We start from the raw sequence: 13,778 nt of genomic DNA on the forward strand, positions 1-13,778 counted from the left end.
GTGCCAGGGGCCCCGCAATAACCCCAGCTAGCTCCCTCAACACCCTGGGGTGGAGATCATCCGGACCCGCTGACTTGAACGCGTCCAGCCCCTCCAGAAGCTCTCTAACCCGGTCCTCCCCAACCTGAGGTCTGAAGGCAATCCCCTCGAGTCCGGCTTCTATCACAGCAGGGAAGTCCCGGTCCCTGCACAAGAAAACGGAGGTGAAGAATTGGTTAAAGAGGTCCGCTTTCTCTTCTGACGCAACCACCAAATTGCCCAGCGTATCCTTATTATATCAGTATAATAACCAATGTCTGGTGAGATGACCCCATTGTGCTCCTGTTTAACTTACTACACAAAGGGCATGTCTACACGAGATGTTTGCTGCACAGTTGATTAATTAACTGTGCATTAAATGTCTTGGCATCTACACATGTGTCCCTATTAGTGTGCAGAAAACTAGTGCATTCTGCAGCAGGGTAGTAAATACAAGTGTACTGTGTTGTAAATACAAGTACTACCCTGCAGTGGAGTTTTTTCATATGCAGCAGCACACATATAGATGTTGACCCTGCTGGCTGGGGCACAGGAATGCTTCAGTGCCATGGCTGCCTGCCAGCTAGCCCCCACTGAAGCACCCTCAAGCCCTAGCCAGTCCCTCCACAGCACATAGAGCCCCCTTGGGGCTTTCTGCCAGCCTGGGCTGCTTTGACCCAGCTCAGTATGGTGCGGTCCAAGCACACACACAAACGGTGCACCCAGGAGCTTCCTAGGAGCAATAAACTGCGGAGCAATAAGCTCTGCAGTTTATTGCGGTGCATTAACGGCATGTGTAGAGTTACCCAAAGTTATTCGTCCTGTTATTCAACATTTTAAATCTTTTGTAATTTTAGAACAAAATCTCCTTATACACTGGTATACAAAGGATGGGATTTTCAAAAATTGCTTCTGGTCGGGTACATGAGAAAACATCGTGAAATAAGATAGATTAGGAATTTTGCTACTCCAAGGTAGCTGCCTATGTGCCCGTTCCTATTTTTCAGTAAGAGCAAGGTAGCTTATGTACTTTGAGGAGTAATTTTGCTTGTGTGTCCAACCCTTAATGAGGTTACAAGAGATGGTGAATTTAAAAAAATGAGTAAAGAGAAGATGTAAGTCATTTAAAAGTGTCAGAACATCATTCACTTCAGAGCGCAAAGGTTTTTTGAGGGGAAAAATCTCCCTGGAATTATCACTGCCATGAGCTACAGTGAAAATCAAGTTACCTTCAGATCACGATCTCAAATTAATGCCAAAGTCTTCTTGAACATGGCCTAGTTCAGGTCTGAGAACAGCTTGTTCAGGGGACAATCAATAGCAGTAAGAATAAACCAAGAAGAGCCCCTTCAATGCTGTACATTTCACTAAACGACAACACTGTTCAGGACTGATTAAGTGCCTGCTTCAAGATACTATGTCCTTATGATTATAGAAGCACTATTATAAACCAGTAAAGAAATCAGGATGGTTTGTCTCAGAATAGAGCTGATTCCCCTTAATTCTCATTTAGATTCAAATTTCTATAAATACCTAGAATCACTGTACATTTCAATATAACTTCTGGAAAGCTAAAGTACAAGAACAACGTGATTTAAACTTTCTGTTTGTTCAGTCTGTGTTTGTTACTATAATGATAGTGCTATGAATGTTTTTTAAAAGCACAGATTGTGAAAGCCCATCTTCAAGGTCCACTACAGAAAGGGAGAGGAATTTTTCACTTTCTCAACAGGAATACACTCTTTATGCAGATGCAGCCTCTGAAGGGTTTTTGTAGTGCTGCCAGTTTCAAGTGTTTTTGTCTACTTGGTAGTCTCTGTTTCTTTGTTATTCTTTTATTCCTCTGTAAATGTCTACATTTTTGTTCATTAGCTGGGGCTGTATGAATAGCATGACATGCTTACTTCCAGCACTTCAAATTTTAATAAAACGGACTATCAAGCAGTTAACATTAACTTTTCTCTATTTAGTTTATAAGCCACTTCTGAAGCAGTACATGCACACATTTATCAGAACTAAACTTAATGCTGACATGACTGATGAAGTTTTGCTCTGCAGTTCAAAAGTGTGATTGCACCTTTTGTAGACATCCCCCCCAGCCAGCTTTAACCCAGGCTAATTTGGGTACTGATAACAGTGTAGCCATGGCAGCATGGAGCCCAGCCTCAGGACAGTCACTCTGGTCATGTCTAGATGAGCATGGCCATGTGGTATGTGGTGCCACAGACACATCTGTGATGCCGCAGACTGCACATTCATATGTTCTCTGTTCTTCAAGGTAACAGCACACGGGTGAGATTGACCCTGGGATTTCCGGGGTCAAAAAAACCTGCATGAAATGAAAGCTAGGCAGCACAGACAGGCCCAACCCAAAACAGGAGCCTGGCCGGCCAGAGCCATGCTCTGAGTGGCAGGATCACTACTGTTGCAGCCTCAAGAGACCCCTAGGACCCCAGGTAACGCTGTTGGGGCAAGCCTAGTACTGGCCCCAGCCTCCCCTACCCTACCCGGGAGAGCCTGCTGTACACCAGAGGATGCATGGCACCACTGTTCCTTTTTCCTGGGGAAGCAAATGTTCACGCTTGTGTGGACATGGCTTCAGTAATCCACACTGAAGGTGTTTTTCAGCCCTTGTTGAACTGCTAACTGTTACACTGATATCAGTCAATCCAGTTTAAAGCTGATTCAGGGATGTCCACAAAAGCTCAGTAAATTGCATGATCCTGTCCTGGGCTGCTAGGGAAATATTTTTGTTTTGTTTCTTAGCAGTAAATAATAAATTCTATAGTAACACTGCAAAAGTTATAGGAAAGTATGCTTTTGAACTAGTTTTAGGTCTGTCAAAAATCTACCTCTGCTTGACATTTACTATTATATGATTGTATCTGTCTTCCTAAATGCCATGCTGTGCACTGTCTTATTTGTCTTACTGTTAACACCAATAAGGTGTCATAAATATAAAAATATTTACGCTCTGTGTGTTTGTAGTTACATTTATAATGGTATCTGTTCTTTTAGGTGGAACTCCCACCTCCTGATCTTGGGCCAAGTTCTGCACTGAATCAGACGCTTCTGTTGCTACGTGAGGTTCTGGCATCTCACGACTCATCTGTTGTTCCTCTGGATGCTCGTCAAGCTGACTTTGTACAGGTATCATGAGTGGACTACTGAAGATGTGTATGTACTTTATCTAAAACCACAGACTTAAAGGCATGAATTCATTTTTTCTCCGCAGCTCTCTTGGGGTCTCTTCATGCCTCGTATTTAATGCTAACAAGGTTGACCACCAAAGTGCGTTGTTATAATACAGTATGGAACGAGTGTATCTGAATACTTAACCAATTACTACATTAAATAAATGTTTCTTTCCAGGTTGTACATTCACCTGTCATCTAATTTGGGTTAGTCTTCATCTTTCTAAGTTAGAACATATTTTTCAAGTTCTTATATTATGCCCATCAGTATGATAGCCAGTTACCTGCTGATTCAGAGCAATTTCCTCCTGAATCTAAACAAGAGCTTCTCATTTCTCTTTATTCTGCTTTGGGAAATAGTTAATGAAAATCAAATGGGGATTACCTAAAGAGTTCAGAAGTCTCATAGCACATGCATACTTTTTTCTCTATAGGTTCTATCCTGTGTGTTGGATCCATTATTACAGACGTGTACTATGTCTGCGAGTAATTTAGGCACAGCTGATATGGCAACATTCATGGTCAATTCACTTTATATGATGAAAACTACTTTGGCTCTCTTTGAATTCACTGACAAACGTCTAGAAATGTTACAGTTTCAAGTAAGTGTCACTATCAATCCAACTACAAAGTTAACCTTCCCATGATCTTGCAGACTACAAACTTTGAATACCTTTTGAGACATATATGCCTAATATTAGCTTACAAATGTAGGCTTCCACCTAGTAGCTCTGTTCTTCAAATAATATTGGAATCAGTTTATTCTGCAGCTCAAGACCTAGAATCTAGATGTGACACATTTGACAGTTTCCTGAAAATGTTTTATGAATAGAACAAAGGAATGAATTTTAGAGAAATCTAAGTCAGACATAAGAAGGCTATTGATTTATTGATAGATTAAAAATACTTAACACAAATCATTTGCTTAAAAAGTTTAGCATAAACAACTTGAAAACTAATGAAAATATCCAAATGCAAAATTAGGCTTTCCTGAGAAATCAGCAACATTTTTAGTATATGTACTATAGCTATCTATCTATTATCTGTCTCCTTACCTATTAGCTGTCTCCTTGTTGAGTAATAGAAGTTTTTGCTTCTCCTTTAGATCAGGCAAGAGTAATAAAACAAATATGACCTTCATTGTATGTATAAAAATAAAGTTGGGCAATTTTGCAAGATATTCATAAAGCCAATATTTAACCTTTTTTCAAGAAGTATTTTTTATCCTCTACATTTCAGGTTGAGGCACACTTGGATACACTTATAAATGAACAAGCATCTTATGTGCTAACTAGGGCTGGTCTAAGCCATATATACAACTCTGTGCAGCAATACAAGCCAGAACAGGTAATCATTTATAGTTTCAAGAGGTAGTATTTCTTATGATACCTAGTTTTGGCCTAGAATTATAGAAACTGGTGGTGTCTGTGTTCTGAATCGTTTAAATCTAAATAAGATTTTTAGAAAGCATTAAAAAATGTAGTCATAGTTCCTCCGTGTTAAGCATTATAATGTATTGCAGTTGTTTATGCTACAGGTATTGCTAAAAACCTTTTCCTTTCAACTATATTTTTGTTTTTGATGTCTTTTAGCTTTCATGAATATATTATTCTCTGTGTTTGAAAGTAGAAAAAAATACTGTGTATAGATAGAGAGTAGTGTATTGTGCTGAAGGGAAGAATTTCTAGATTTAGGATTCTGTTGCTTAAAAAGATATGCAATGCCTCAGCTCAATAGGGAAATGTTAAGATGAACCGTTTTGAAATGCAGCTGTACCCAAAACGGTGCTTATTTGATTTCCTAGTCGTTATTCATCCATCCATTTTACAAAACCATTTTCAAAACTACTGTTATTAAACTGTATACGAGGTAGCTGGACTGCTTGGTGGGGAGAGTAGCATTGTTATCACTGGTAATAGAGAAGAAAGAGAAAGCTTATGTGGGCAGATGAGGAGCGCAGTGTTAGCCAGCTTTAATTAAGGAAGTGATTGAACATAATTTAGATAGCGTGAATTAGTGATTGTTGTTACTGTTTTCTAGTACCATCACCTGTGTAGTGATTGATTCATAGGGCAGATAGTCAGACCTAGGCCCTGCCCTACAGGTATGGCAAAATTACTGTAAAATTTAGGACTATTTCATGATTTATACAGTGGCATAAATCTTTCCTTATTTGATAAATTATGTTTAGGGTCCCCTGTCAAATTTGCCTAGTTTGGATTCAGTGTCACTGAAGGCTGCAATGGTAAGTTGCATGTTGTTCTGTCATTTTTTGCAGTTTTTTTGTTCTGTCACCATTTAAAAAAAAAATACTGATAAATTCATAGGCCACAGATTATATTTGTCTAAAAGTATACTTTCTGTTTTGACATTTAATATCTGCTTCTCCTGTAAACTTTTCAGGCTCTTCCATCAAACTTTGGCAGTTAAAGTAAATTCTAAAATCCATTTTTAATAGACTGTGCTAAAATATAGTTATGTACTAAAAATAGAAGTAAATTCTAATAAAATTAAAATAAACTGCATTTGTTTTAGGATCTTAGACATTGTAGCTGTTACTTCATTGCTATTAATCTTGACAAATCAATTACATTACTTGGAAGAGAAAAAAAATCAATTCAAGAATAATTCAAGACTCGGGGTATTTTTAACAGATGGAAACGTGTTTATTTTTGCAAGCTAGTGCAAAGACTTTAAAATTAACTGTTCCTTATATCAAATTAATGGCATGGAGAAATGTTTGATAATGTATTGTGTAATGCTTTACATAAAACATATCCCACTCTTTTCCAAGTTTAAAAACCCATTAGGTTGTATGTTTTGGAATATATTGTTTTTAATAGTTGGTATCTGACCTAAGTTTAATTTGACCTGAAGAAATAGTACAAATATAAAATTATTTATGAACTGGTAGTAATAAAATACCAGGTTCTGGAACCTTGAGAAACACAAAGTTTCTTCCAAGAATGTTACACTGTGAATCATCTTGAATTGTTGAGAGCACATACCTAACTGTAATTAGTTCCAATCATTGAATTTTTTTTGCCTCTGCATGCTGAGATACAAGAATTTATAGATATAAATTATACTAAAATGTAAAAGTTTAATTTGATCAAAGTAGATAAGTGAAGCTTACAAGTGAGGTACTGGACATATACTAGAATTGTTTTTAGTTGCATCATCAGTTGATGGTTTTTCCCAAAGGAGCAAGAAGAAGTTAATTGGCACCTGTGGCAATCGCACAGTTCAGTATCCAGCTTAAATGAATTGTCAGTCCTTCTCAGTTAGCTTTTCAAGTGCAGTTTTTCTCTGAAAAGATGACAGCATATACTATAACTCAGTAGTTTTTCATATAAAATATGGTTTTTATGAGAGAGACTTTTTCCTCCCTAAATTCTTAAAAGGTTGGGCTCTTTAACTACACTGTGCTTGGCTTACTTATTGTTACCATTAATAAAGATTATCTGAACAGAATTTTCTCTTCAGGCCAGTAAGAACACAAAAAGCACTTTACCGTCCTAGTATTCTGTCTTCGGCAGTCACAAAAGTGGATGCTCGATGGAGAGCGTTGAACTGGATAGATCTAGAGTTATCCATCTCCTATCCAATATTCACGCTTGCATCCACCATTATTGGTTTAAAGATGTCAAAGATAACATCTCCAACTATTCTGTTCAACAACTGTTAATAGATCTATCATCAATAAATTTGCCTAGTCCCTTTTTGAACCTGCTATGCTATCTCTGTCTGCCACCTACAGTGGCAATGAATCCCACAAGTTAACTGCATTGCATAAAAAAGTTATTTCTCTTGTTAGTTTTAACTCTGTCCCCTACTAATTTCGGTGGGTGCCCCTTGTTCTATCTTCTTTATTCACTTGGCCCACACACTTCTGTCATATCTGCCCTCAGCCTTCTCCTTTCCAAAGTGAAGAGTCCTAACACTTTTAGTCTCTCCTGGCATGGCAACTGCTCCATGTCCCTGATCATTTTGGTTGCCTTTCTTTGTACCATTTGTAGTCCTTTTTGAGATGTGCAGACCAGAACTGCACACAGAATTTAAGATGTGGCAGCACCATAGATTTGGATTATGGTACAATAATGGTCTCTGTTTTGTTTTTGTTTACTTCTTAATGATGCCCAACATTTTATTGGCTTTTTTGGTCTCTGTTGCACATTGAGTTGACCATCTTTTCCTGGGTTATATTTTAGTTTGTACAAATTCAGGCAGGTTCACTGGGGTTGCATGCAAATGCAATAATTTTGTCTTGATTGGCCAGAGAAGAATCCGCTTAATTCTCTCATAATTGTGTTGTCTCTATAGGACTAACTTGATTAAGGGTATTGGCAGACAAACAAATTACAGAGAGTTAAAGTGTGCAAGGACTTTTTAGTTTTGTTTTAGCTGCTCTACAGTAATTGTTGAGTGGAAGTCAAACTGTGTTAACTTTGCCCAAATTCAATGCAGGAATAAATTACCACATTTAATTTTTTCACTTATTAGTAAGAGCAAGGGCATCAACAGATTTTGCAGAGAAGCTTTGACTTGCTGTCACTTGTTTGTCCATACCCTTCCATTCTCAAATTAGATAAATAAAAGGAACTAATTGGTTAATTAATGAGGTCTCATTTTAATGAGGACACTTTTCAGAGAACTTGGTTTTAGAAATAATTTGCATATTCTTACAAGTTTTTGGTGTTCTTGATGTGATGTATGTTCCCAGATTCAGACATCTTCTTTCTTAGGTTCAATTTGATCGCTACCTGTCTGCTCCAGATAATTTACTAATGCCACAACTGAATTTCCTCCTAAGTGCTACTGTGAAGTAAGTGCTTTAAATGAGCAGAAGTACACATTTAATGGTTTTACGGTCTGCATCATAAATTAGGTTTTTTAACTGTAAGAAAGTTTAGATAGTCCTTTAAGTCTTGATTTAATTAATTTTTGTTGTACTCTTCTTGAGCAAGCAATCAATAAGATATATTTTTGTAACTTTCTAAAGTAGCTTCTTCCTAGTCCTCGGACACAATGAAGTGAATTGCAATTGCTTACTGAAAAAGTATTCATTAGCAATTTCTTATTTCTGATGTAGATTACTTTGGAATTGTTTTATAAGCCTTCCAGTGATAATACCCTACATAATTCCCTATTGTAGCATTCTCTTTTAATGCCATTTCTGTAGCCACTCTGTTGAACTCTGTAACTTTGTGTCTTTTATTGTAGAATGCTGTTGTTCTTGTTTAATCTAATATATTACTTTTTTTAGGTTTTTTGTGATTTCTGCTTTTGAAATATTAGTGAGGACTCGCATATTTATATTTCTTGTTTTCATGAATATATTCTAAAATATGGCCACACTGACCCTAAGACTTTCCAATTAAATGTGAAGCACTTGAAGGTTTGTAATATTTGCATTCAACAAATTAGATGGGCTTCAGTGTTCAAAAAGTTATCTCGATGCTAATTTTAGCAGCTTCTCGACGCTTGTGAAAATAGTCATATTACGTAGTATATGGCATAAACTTGCATTTTAATCCTACAAAACTCAGGAACCTCACAGTCAATTACAATCCAGTTGTATGCATGCATGACAGAGGACAATATCATATGACTAAAACAGCTGCATGTATGACTCATTTTTCCCCCTATCAGAAAGCTTTAAGAATCATTAACGTTTCTGTTTCCTACTTTTTTGCTACTAGGAAGTTTGCTAAACATACTGATAGAGCATTCTGTGTGTCTTGGTGCTCTACCTGCCTAGTTTTGTATCTCTGGGGCCCTACCTCTCCAACATTTTGGCAATGGCAGTGCCAGGTTCCTTACACCACAGCACCTCTTTTTTTTCTGGAGTGATCGCTTCTAAGAGTGATAACATGATTTGAATCTCTAAGACTACAATCAGTAGTCTTTTTATTATTATTTAACAGAGGCCAGATAACAAAAGTAATAGAATATTTTAGTATAAACTAGTTGTTTAGTATAAACTAGTTGTTTGTGCAGTTTGTGGTCAGTTAGCAGTTATGACAACTCACCATGTCTGGCCCATAGTCTGAGGGGGCCAAAAGGCCAGCTGAAATCATGGAGTGATTAGATATGTTGTATCCTTTGCAGGTCTCATGGTTGAAAATTGGAATATCCTGGGGAAACAAGGAGACATAAAGAGGAAGCACAATAAGACATTATACCCACAAACATTCCTAGTAACAGTCTCTTCTGCGTTGTTCCTACAACCGTTGTTCTGAAGAACAAAAAGAAATGAGATTGTTTGAGTAGAAGGCTTTGCAATCCTGTGTGTAACAGAGGAATGGCTGCAGTCAGAATAGCGGTGCTTGTTGCAATGGAAGAGCAGGGTCAAGAGGAAGGAGAGAAAAATGAAGGAGAGGGTCTGTGGACCCGCCCAGAGAGACTCAGTGAAGTCTTTCCCCATGAGGATCTGGAACCTCTCAGCCCTGTTGCACAAAGCACCTATGGGGTCTGTAACATTAATTTTTGTAGCTTGGCACCTTGACCTTTCCTGTAGATCTCCACACAGCCATGTGTTAGGTGTCAGTGTTGTGCACTTTTGAAATATGGAAATGAAAGTGGGATGCAGCTAGCACAATTAACATTAGCAAGACTTTCAATAGCAGAGCTGTTATCAAAACTTGGTATATAACACCTCTTTTTTTTTTTACCATTATTTCTAATACTTGGTAGGGTACCAGACTGCTAAAATGCATAGTTCCCAGCCGTATAGATTTGTTCCCCCTCCTGTGTGTTACTTCTGTATTTAGACTTTCCAGACTGACTCTTAGTGTGACTGTTGCCAGTGAAAGCACTTCGTTTAGATGACAGATCCCTAATTTTAATCCCTTTGCTGAATGTGTAGTCATGACTCCATTTAAAGGGGCAGCTCTGCGGTCCAATCTCTTGCCTACGGGGTTGGGAGTCTAAAGAATTTGTTTTGGTGTCAGTCTTTCATTTTATGACATTTGGTGAGTAAATTGGGATTGTTTAAAGGTGCTTAGCTCTTCTAAAAACTATTAAAATCCATAGGTGATGCAGGCACTTGGCACCTCTGAAAATCATATCCTTAACCTTTTGCCCATTTGAAAAATGAAAATGGCTGCCACCTGTTTTTTACTGACTTTGGATCCTTGGCAGTGCTATCAAAATTATGGGTTGCTGGCATGACTTTTACAGTTACTGAGCACCTGCGTTGTCCATTGAAGTCACTGAGCGCCATGATGGATAAAGGGCTTTTGTTTTGTTTTGTTTTAACAAAAAGCTGTAGCCATTTCAGTTTAAATCAGATTTTTATTTACATGTTCTTTACTTCCAATTTACTACTTATTTACTAAAATGGGTATTTGAAAGACTGTGGGTTAATGTAAATGTGGGAAAACAGCATGAACTGCTTTGTGATGAGTGTCTCCTCTAGGCCACCAAATAAGGGAAAGATGCTGGGTCTGCCTTTTAAAACTGTGGATTGAGGTTTCCAGATCACTGAGACTTTAACTACCATGATATGTGCTGAGAAGATAACAGTGCACAGACTAGCTAGCAAGTTTCTGGACTGCATTGGAAACAGCCTTTTTGTGCAAAAACAACACAGAAGGAGGCTCTTATTTGCTGCTTACTAGTAAGGAGGGAATTAGCTGGAAGTTAACTTGGGTGACAGTGAACAGAGTTCATGAACCTGAGAGAGGAAAGGAAGGAAAGGAGGAAGAAAAACAGCAGAACAGAATGCCAGACTTCAGAAAAGCACACACAAACAAACTCAAGAGCTGGTGTAGGCAGGTTCCCAAGGGGAAGAAGTTTGTGGGGTAAAAAACAGAATCCATGAGAGTTGGTTTTTCCTTAACCAGTATTAAGTGTACAAGGGCTTGTACACTTGTATCCCCATACAAACACAGGATAGGACAGCTGTAGGGACTGGGGGGAATGATTGGGGAGCTGGGGGTTTGAACTGGGAACTGCAGAATCAATCTGGGAGCTGGGGGAAGCCCCTGTTCATTCCCTCAGCCCCCTCGGCTTCTCCCAGGCTGCCAGCTCAAGCCTCAGTTTGTCTGGCTGCCTCCCCGCTGGGGCAAGGCTGTCAGTGTTGGCAGCCCTGGGAGAAGCCGTGGGGACTGGGGGGATTGAGCCGGGAGCTGGGGGTAAACCTCTGTTCATTCCCTCAGCCCCCGATCATTCCTCCCAGTTCAATGCCACAGCTCCCAATCATTCCCCCAGCTTCCTGATCATTCCTCCCACCCGCCGCGGCTTCTCCTGGGGCTGCCAGCACTGCCTGCCTCGCCCCAGCAGGAGGGCAGCTGGGGGAGCCAGGGCTTGAGCTGACAGCCCCCAGAGAAGCCGTGGGGGCTGGGGGGATTGAACTGGGAGCTGGGGGGAAGCCCCTGTTCATTCCCTCAGCTCTCTATCGTTCCACCCAGTTCCCGGTTCAATCCTGCAGCTCCCCGATCATTCCCTCCAGACTCTACGGCTTCTCCCGGGGCTGCCGGCTCAAGCTGGGGCTCCTCCAGCTGGTCCTGCCAGCACTGCCTAGTGCCTGCCTGTATGGTCTATGGCCATATCTCTCTGAATCAATTCAGAGGCTTCTGATTCGATTCAGAGAAATTAATGGGTTTCCCAATTCAATTCAGATTCGGAGATTCAGCTGCTGAGATCTCCTTCGAATCAAATGGACTACTGAAGGTTCACACGGCCCTACCAACTGGAGGCATGCTTCAGCTGCCAGCCTGGCTCCAAGCAGCAGGATTGTCACTGCTGCAGCCCCAGGAGGCCCCCAGAACCCTATGCGAGGCTAGTGAGGCCAACCCAGTACTGGCCTCAGTCTTCCCTACCCCACCCAGGGTAACTTGCCACGCATCAGAGGGCATGTGGCACAGGCATTCCCCGGGGACAGCTAGTGGTGGCGCAAGGTGCTCTGCTGCTGCTTTTCCCTGGGGAACCAACGAATGTTCAATGAATTGGATGAGATAAATGCAGAGCCATTTATCTGTGAGACATCAGGTGGGGTCCCAGAAGACTGGGAAAGGGCAAATATAGTTCCTGTCTTTAAAAAATAGAGCAAGTAAGGACCCTGGTATTTACAAACCAATCAATCCAGTTTAGATAGAAAGACACTGGAGCGTCTTATCGGAGAGTGTATTTCTAAATATATGATAGCAAGGTGAAATGAAATAGCTAACATGGATGTGTCAAGAGAAAGTCATGCTTAACCAACATAGTTTCCTTTTATGACAAGAAGATGGGTTTTATGTACAGGGAGAGAGATATGGATATGATATACCTGGACTTCAGCAAACCTTTTGACACTGTCCCCCAGGACATTCTTTGTAAGTAAGGTAAGGTGAAATTAGGTGAAATTACTACAAGGTGGATATATAACTAGTTGGATCATTTTACTTAAATCATGGTTATTAGTTGACTGGCCACTGGTATCAAATGAGGTTCCTCAAGTTTAGGACAGTATTTTCATTAATTGTTTGGAGGGTAGAATTTCACTCAGTAAATTTTGCAGATGAAATGTAGCTGAGTAGCTAAGAGGGGTAGCTGGTGTGTTAGAGGACAGTATTAGGATTCAAAATGACACTGTTAAATTGGAAATATGGTTTGAAGTATATCAGGTGAAATTCAGTAAGGTTAAATGCAAAGTAATGCATTGAGAATGAACAAACAAGATGAGGGATGACTGGGTAGGCTGTAGTACTGGAGAAAAGGACATGGGGGTTATAGTGAACTGTAAGCTGAATGAGGCAACAATGTAATATTTATTAAAAGTAGTGCAAGACACTTAAAAGTATTGCAAGGCACAGGAAATACTACTGTATTTCCACTCCATTCAGTACTTGGTGAGACTTCACCTCACCTGGAGTACTATGTCCAGTTTTAAAGATTACCCTTCAAGAAAGATGTCGATGAATTGAGAGCCCAGAGTAGAGGAACTAAAATGATTAGAAAACTAGAAAGCATGACATGTTAGTAAAGGCTGGAAGAAATGGAATGATCTAGTTTGAAGAAGAGAAGACTGAGGGGGGATTTGATAATGCTTTTTGAATGCAAAAAGGGATAGTGATCAACTGTTTTCTGTGATTATAAGGAATAGGACAAGAAGTAGTTGCCTTAATTTAAACAGGAAAGATTTAGGGTGGATACCTTTCTAACCACTAGAATGGTTCAGTACTAGAAAAGATTACCTTGAAGTGGCAAAATATCCATAATTGGAAGTTAGTGCAGATTTGACAAATATTTATCTAGGATAAAATAGATAAGGATGTTCCTGCTTTAAGCAGGGAGTTACAGTAGACAAGATGTCCTGCTGATGTCCCTTCTAGCCCTATTTTCCTGTCTTTCTGTGATTTTGTACGTGTTTCCCTTAGGCCCCCTCTATATGTTACAGGTATTGTGTGAGATCAACCGTGTGTGCAAAGTAGCTATGACACAACAAAAAACTCCAACCAGCTGTAAAGTTAGACCTTGAAAATGTGTACTAACTTTGTAGCTGGTTGCTATCCAGCTTTAATTTGCATGTGTAGCAGGGTCTACCCTGTGGCTGCGAGCCCCATCAGCTGACGGGGCTCC

General features: G+C 39.6%; 1 protein-coding gene across 1 annotated transcript in view; it reads left to right on the forward strand.

The window, feature by feature from the left end:
* Positions 1 to 13,778, forward strand: part of COG6 (component of oligomeric golgi complex 6) — a gene marked incomplete at its 5' end in the record, with an annotated part of 105,574 nt that overhangs the window by 88,923 nt on the left and 2,873 nt on the right. The window contains 5 exons of the mRNA XM_019523803.1: positions 3,037 to 3,168; positions 3,647 to 3,814; positions 4,452 to 4,559; positions 5,404 to 5,457; positions 7,958 to 8,037. Of these exons, the coding sequence (XP_019379348.1) occupies positions 3,037 to 3,168; positions 3,647 to 3,814; positions 4,452 to 4,559; positions 5,404 to 5,457; positions 7,958 to 8,037 (542 nt within the window). The remainder of the gene's footprint in view (positions 1 to 3,036; positions 3,169 to 3,646; positions 3,815 to 4,451; positions 4,560 to 5,403; positions 5,458 to 7,957; positions 8,038 to 13,778) is intronic.

This window comes from Gavialis gangeticus, unplaced genomic scaffold, assembly GCF_001723915.1.
Source record: "Gavialis gangeticus isolate Ggan-Ray unplaced genomic scaffold, GavGan_comp1, whole genome shotgun sequence".
Lineage (NCBI taxonomy): Eukaryota > Metazoa > Chordata > Crocodylia > Gavialidae > Gavialis > Gavialis gangeticus.